Consider the following 7,096-nt stretch of genomic DNA (forward strand, 5'->3'; position numbering starts at 1 on the left):
TGGAACTCTGTGAAGCATTTATTTGGGCTGCAATCTGAGGTGCAGTTAACTCTACTGAACTTATCCTCTGCAGCAGAGGTAACTCTGGGTCTTCCTTTCCTGTGGTGGTCCTCATGAGAGTCAGTTTCATCATAGCTCTTGATGGTTTTTGCGACTGCACTTGAAGAATTTTCCTGATTGACTGACCTTGATGTCTTAAAGTAATGGACTGTCATTGGTCTTTGCTTATTTGAGCTATTCTTGCCATATGGACTTGGTCTTTTACCAAATAGGGCCATCTTCTGTATACCACCCATATCTTGTCACAACACAAATGATTGGCTCAAACACATTAAGGAAAGAAATTCCACAAATGAACAAGCCACGCCTGTTAATTTAAATGTATTCCAGGTGACTACCTCATGAAGCTGGTTGAGAGAATGCCACTTAAAATGAGTACCGGAACCGTTTCAGTCCAAGTACAGAACTTGGACTGAAATGAATTCATAATTTTTATTTATTTTTTAAATATAAAAAAAAAAAAAAAGAAAATAGGCCAACAGCTAGTTTTCCCCTCCAGACTGAGATGACTCCCAGACCATCCTAGCAACATTTCTTGCTTGAGAATTTGCTGCTAAGATGTGTTTCTTTTTGACTGAAAACAATCACAGTAAGGTAGGTAATTGTTACACAGAAATGATTTGATAGTGCAATAGAAATGGCTACATTGGCCTTTTAAATACAAATCAAATATCCCTTTCATTGCAAGCCCCGAGACCCTTTAGATCTACTGATTACGTTAATATCAACCAATATGATTTAATTCCTAAACCAGCAGGCCCAGGGTTTTTAACACATTCATAGTCTACGGCAGGAGTATTGAAATCCGAGACGGAAGGTCTGGAGAACCAGTGGAAGAGGTGTATGGAACGCTGTTTGGGTCAAAGCACGTGGTCAAAACACTTAATGCTACGTGTGTAAACTAAGGTGCAGGCGCTAAATTAACATGCTTTATGACCCAAACGGTGTTCCATAAGTAGCGCCTGTTCACACACGCATCTGCCCTCTCATTGGCTAGAATGAACCCGCCTGCCTTCGATCGTTGAGGACTTGCATTGCCATCGTTAAGAGCGTTCACTTGAATAGCTTGTCAATATAGATAAGCTTGGAAAACAGCAATTAAATTGCATCCACCTGCAGTCCCAGGTCAAAAACAGTCCAATTCGAGGGGACGAACGAAAATCCGCAGTGGAACTGGTGACGAGGTCCAGATTTGAATACCACAAACAAATTTTAGCGGCAAATTTCATGGCATAATGTGTAGAACTACTTCCAACTTATTTGCTTTAGAACAACAACATTTTCTGATGCCAAGGGATGTTCCTTCTCAGGGCCCTAGACTTGGTTCGTCCGGCCATCCATATTCTGATTAAAGGGATCCTTAATGAATGCTATCACAAAAGGGGTCTCTAGCCTGAAAAAAGCTTCAACCCCTGATTGTGTACACACACACACACACACACACACACAATCTCAACCACTTAAACAGTACAGGTAACTTGAAAGTCATTTTTATACTTTCATCAAAGCATCTATAAATAAACATGCACAAATAACAGAGGCTGTATTCTTTTCCAATATTTATTATAAAGCATTGTTGCTCCATCATTAGGACCAGAGAGTTTAGCTGTCGGCAGCCTCCTGTTCCTGAGCCCGGAGGAAGCTGGCCTTCTTCTGGGCAACGCGGTCTTTCCTCTGGGCCAGAGAGAGCTTGGCACGGTTCCACCTGGCGACCAAACGTGGGAGGATGGATTTCAGGATTACATTACATTTTTACAGCGCCAGGCAATATGAGGGGGATGGCTGTCAAATCAGTAAACTGCTTTAAAATACTGAAGGAAAAATGACGGTGGGGGGGGTTATAATTTGATTTCCATTCAGTAAGTAAACAGAATGTCAAAGGTAGATTGGAAACACAATTTCTGTTAACTTCCAGAATTAAATAGAATTGACACCAATTAGGGTCATGATCATCTAGACAAGTTAACTATCGATTTATAACATGAATACCAACAATGCAGTAGCACTGCATTTCCAATAGAAAATAGCCAAAACTGCTCATCAACTCACCTCTTCTTCTTGACTTCTTTCTTAGGTTTCTTTTCATGGACTGGGTTCTCACGAATTCCAGCGTGGGCCTTTTTATACATTTCCTCAACCTGCAGGACAAGTGTGGCAAGCAAATTAGTATAATGTGGGTAAATAAATGCCAATTCCACACAACCGTAAAGGCTCCTACTTGATAGCCAAAAACCTACTTCCTTTTTTAATACTGAACCATGCTAGCTTGATTCAGTATAGTTTCTACGCTACCCTTAATTGTTTAATTATTTACACATCCAATTGATAGGAATGAGTTGACATTTTGTATTTTCATTCTAGCACATGTATGACAACCTAATGAACTGTGCTGCTCTCAGCCCCGTCTTGAAACGTTGATTACATCAACCTGGGCAAATGAAGGACCAACTACAATTTGCTCAGCCTCAAATGTTATCATCATCAAGCAGCACACAGTTCCTATCGACCCCTAGCCACTTCTGTAGATCAGAGATCAGTGGATAGTTGGGAGCAATATGGTGACAGTTGAAGTAAACGCTGAAACCCAAACCAGGGCCTCACCCCTACCAACTCACTGTTGGGGCACTCAGTTGTCACGCATGGCTGACAACGCCAAGGGCAACTTCCGAAGTGATGAGAATTAAATTAACCCATTACTTCAGGACATACCTGACTTTGAATGATGCAATTCATGTTCCACATTTAAATAATAAAACAAGCATTCAATTCAAATTAACACATTTCTCCTGTTATTTTACAATATATACTCTTAACAGTTAAACATTTTATTTGGGAGGCACTTCATTTGATATGCTTGTCAAGCGGCAAAAGGCCAAACATGCATGTGGCATATAATTAGGCACACCTCATTCTTTCGCATGAAACTGCACAAACATCTCAGTGAGTGTTGGCATAGCACTTTGCTCTCGACCCGGCAGCTTTGCTGACTTGGTTATAGCCACTATTGGAGGCTCATGTTGGCCCCTACACAATTATCACTCCCTTTGCTTTGGGACACTTTTGCATATGTCAGAGGCCCCCCGTAAATGCGCAAATGGAGAGCCGAGGGGAAGGGACTGGTTTGGGATTCAGCATAACATTCCCTTCAGAATTTGTGGAGAAGCTGATATGATCCCCAGTATGCTTACAAGCATGAGGCTTAACAATTTAACAGAACAGTAGTTGCTACCCACTCAGGTTCAGTGAAAACCAGGTGAAGATGTGTAACCATCTAGCAGTGTTGTGAAGCAGTTCCCCAACTCCAGTCCTTGAGTACCGCTAACAGCACACATTCGAGTTGTAAACCCAAAAACGCACAGCTGATTCAGGGGAATTTGTCCGATTGCTGTCAGGTTACTGGAGTTCAGAAACACTGGTGTAAGGGAACTAATAGAGCCAGGTATTGGCAGGAATCTCCCCATACAACATCACAATGGGTTCAGGGTGAACTTACCTTGTCGGGGGCAACGCCATTCTTGATGAAGCGGGAGAACTGCTTCTTGTAAGCATCCTCATCCTCCTCCATCAGGTAGCTCATGTACTCCGACACATTGACGCCCATGATGTGCTTGCGGTGGACCTCTGCATTGAACTCTTTGCTCTCAGCGTCATACCCAGGGAAGCGCTTAGTGCTGGGGGGGGAAACGACAATAGACTGAAAGAGGCTACTGAACAACCAGGCTCATTCAATATTACTTCAATAGCGCTTTTCCTGAAGATTATAAGCACTAAGGCCGAATAGTTCCACTAAAGCCATATAAAAATGACTTCTTGCAGAATTCCAAGGAAATAACCATACAGTTAGACATCGGCACAATTACATCTTTCCCATTACGGCGTAAAAGCATGGGCATCTGCATTTTGAAGTAGTCAATTTTCCTTTTACTACTTATACGAGTTGGCAAACAAACTGAAAGGGGGCATACTGCCACCTAGAATGTGTTGTTTGAACAGGTAAAAAGCTATGGTTGCCGATTTTCTGACACCTGCAGTTGTAGAACGTTTCCTCAAGTGTAATTCCTCACTGATCCCTCAGGTCATTCCATCACCAGATCCTTCCTTAACCAATAGGAAGTCCCACCCAGTTGACTACTTCAAAAGCCCTCAATGGCGCTACCCATGCTAATACGGTCACTTGAGCCCTTGATCTCTATGCATGCAAGACATTCGGATGGTAAACCAATAAATCATATCGCTCTGAGTAACATCTTGAAACAGGACATTTTACATCAACCTGGGCAAACGAAGGAACTACAATTTTCTCAGTCTTGTGTATCAAACAAAATATCGATCCTGATAATTTCCTGAAATACTAGCCTGGTCACAGATCTGTTTGTGATGTACAGAAAAATGGCACAAACCAATCTGGGACCTGGGGCAGTATGCATCAAGAGTAAGTAGGCTTATCTATGATCAGTTTTGCTTTTTAAAATCACAATGAATATGATTGAAAACGGCACTTTTACTCCTGGCTACAGCAATGTGTTCCTAACACACAGAAGTCTAATTACCTGTGAGGGATGGACAGGCCACCATCCACAGCCCCCTTCAGGGCCCCGAACACCTTGTTGCCAGTGCTGGTTCTGGCGAGCCCTGCGTCTAGGTAGCAGGTGAATGCACCTGGCTGACCATCAATACTCTCTACGTTGAACTCATCTCCAGTCACCTCCACCTGGCCCTCATACACCTTGTCCAGGCCAAACTTGTTCAGCAGCTGGAGTGGAAAGACAAAAGGGATTAGAGAAATCTGTTGTATTATTAAACCATGCTGACTACATTGGTAGAGTTTTCGCTTAGCAAGAAACAAACACTGGAGGAAGCTAAAGCAGCTAAAGCAACAAGGCACCCACTCATGCTGCAGCCATTTCAATCAAATCTGCTGCACTGACAAACCACAAAGTAAATACAAAATCTGATTCTGAAGCAACACATTAAACAAGCGGAACAAACTGACAGGCTGCTTTTTGGCTGACCAACTGCCAATTCTTTACAATGAGAAAGCCGAAGAAAAGCAGGGTCACCTTCAAAGGGATTGTTTGATAATTCAGATAGAAGCATGTCTGTTCTCTCTCAAGTAGAACACAAAATCATGTCATCTAATACACAACAATTTTGTGCAATCGAGAACACGACTCAATTCTGTCAATAGCTTAGCAATTTGAGCGGCAACTGTCCATACAGCATCCATCATACTTCAAGGCATTGAAGACTAAATGAGGTTTGACGAAAGGGTACTCAGAGAAATTATGGATTTTCTCAAACACTAACAGGGCAGAAACATAGAATAACCATTAAGACCCAGTCCTGAAAACGGACTAAAACTAAAGTAGCCATCAGGTCAAAGTGGGGGTGTATGAGAGCTAATCTTACCCTGCGGGCCAGCAGCAGACCAGTGCAGTAGGCTGCTGCGTAGTTAGTTAGTCCCACGGCGATCCCGTACTTGGGCAGCTCGTGGGAGTAGGCGGCGCACACGATCATGTCCCCCTCAATCTTGGCATAGGCGATCTAGAGCAAATACACAAGCATGCAACATGAAAAAACATGACAATATAGGCTAATTAAGGCATAATCACATGGCTCAGTCAATCCCTCATGGCATGGGACATTTCCCATTACCTCCTTGATCATTGTTACCACGTGGGAATGATAGGGACAATATAGCTGAAGGTGAGAATGCCTTTACAACTGGACAAGAGCGTGGTGCTCAGGTGGCAACAGAGTTGTGGGTTTGACTAACATGGGCCACATGACTAACTGTTCCAATCTGGGATTGGAGAATGAGTACGTGGCCATAATTGCTTTGTCCATTGTGGGAATTCCAGCTATATTTTCTCATGTGAATCACATCTTACCTGGCAGACGATATCCCGGTTGGAGAAGCGGACGATCATCCTGTACTTTGGTGTGTTGTACTTGTTCTTATCTTGGATGACCAGGCGCTTACGGGCAAAGTAGTCAGTCTTTCCCTCTAAGCACAACAAGGATACCCAAGTCAGTCAGGTGCATCAGTGGAATGAATAGGGTCTTTGGTGTGAAATGAAAGATCAAGACAGTCATGGCATTTAAGTTCTACTTGATTCTTAAGTCCTAAAATCTGTCTTACCTCTCCTCCTCCTGAATTTGACCTGGTACCTCTTGAAGTAGGACTTATTCTTCACCACTTTCACAAAACCCTATGAGAAGGCAGTTTTTATTTATCTAACTAATTAAATAAGTTCAGACACATTCTTATTTACAATGACGGCCTACCGGGGTACAGTGGGTTAACTGGCTTGTTCAGGGGAAGAACGACAGATTTTTACCTTGTCAGCTCGAGGATTCGAGCCAGCAACCTTTCGGTTACTGGCCCAACGCTCTAACCACTAGCCTACCTGCCGCCCCAGGTAGCTTGCATGTGTCAATACAACTAGCCAGCTACTTGTCAACAAACAAAACGTATCCCTAACATTACACATGCTGCACTAAAAAGTATATTTTATGTGGCCAAAGCTATCAGACATTATGTTGCACTGAGTATTGGGCCTGTCATCGCTGATAGTAACAACTAACTAGCCTAACAGTGTTAGCCAGCCGTACCTTTGCTACTTTTAGTGTTAGGCAACACTGCAAACATGTTTGATAGCGATTTACTTCACGGGACATGATAGACAACAGCCACTCATCAGGCAAAGTAACACATAGTTAGGAATATCTCTACAGCGCTACAGGAAACATTAATTCGTGAAGGCTGCAATTAGGCCACGTTTGATAGACCCCGGTGAACAGTAGACGGGCAGCCGGACGGAATCCATCTTCATCCAATGATTTTCAAAAACATGAAAACATGTGATTGCAGACAACACACGTTGATGTCTAACACATGCATGTAGGAATGTATTTTGGCAATTTACTAACCATTTTGCAGCCTTTTCTGTCTCCTTAGCCTGGAGCCTGGAGTCAAAGACTGGGGATTTCGCTCCGCTGCACTAGAAAAAGGAAGTTTGCATTGCGCATGTTC

At 42.9% G+C, this 7,096-nt stretch overlaps 1 protein-coding gene across 1 annotated transcript; it reads right to left on the reverse strand.

Annotated features, from left to right (window-relative positions):
• Positions 1 to 1,602: 1,602 nt before the first annotated feature.
• Positions 1,603 to 7,096, reverse strand: LOC115192332 (60S ribosomal protein L5). Its single transcript, XM_029750705.1, has 8 exons — positions 6,994 to 7,096; positions 6,203 to 6,272; positions 5,952 to 6,067; positions 5,470 to 5,604; positions 4,611 to 4,813; positions 3,554 to 3,731; positions 2,110 to 2,198; positions 1,603 to 1,765 (listed from the first exon to the last, which is right to left on the reverse strand). The coding sequence occupies exons 1-8, from the start codon at positions 6,994 to 6,996 to the stop codon at positions 1,663 to 1,665; spliced, it is 897 nt and encodes a 298-aa protein (XP_029606565.1). The 5' UTR covers positions 6,997 to 7,096; the 3' UTR covers positions 1,603 to 1,662.

Source organism: Salmo trutta, chromosome 4 (genome assembly GCF_901001165.1).
Source record: "Salmo trutta chromosome 4, fSalTru1.1, whole genome shotgun sequence".
Lineage (NCBI taxonomy): Eukaryota > Metazoa > Chordata > Actinopteri > Salmoniformes > Salmonidae > Salmo > Salmo trutta.

What these genes read in the sequence shown, in the direction of transcription:
- LOC115192332 (XM_029750705.1), bottom strand. An exon ending in CAAATTCAGGAGGAGGAGAG is followed by an intron (nt 6,068 to 6,202) that starts GTAAGACAGATT and finishes TGTTGTGCTTAG; the next exon opens with AGGGAAAGACTGACTACTTT. An exon ending in AAAGAAGTCAAGAAGAAGAG is followed by an intron (nt 1,766 to 2,109) that starts GTGAGTTGATGA and finishes TTTGGTCGCCAG; the next exon opens with GTGGAACCGTGCCAAGCTCT.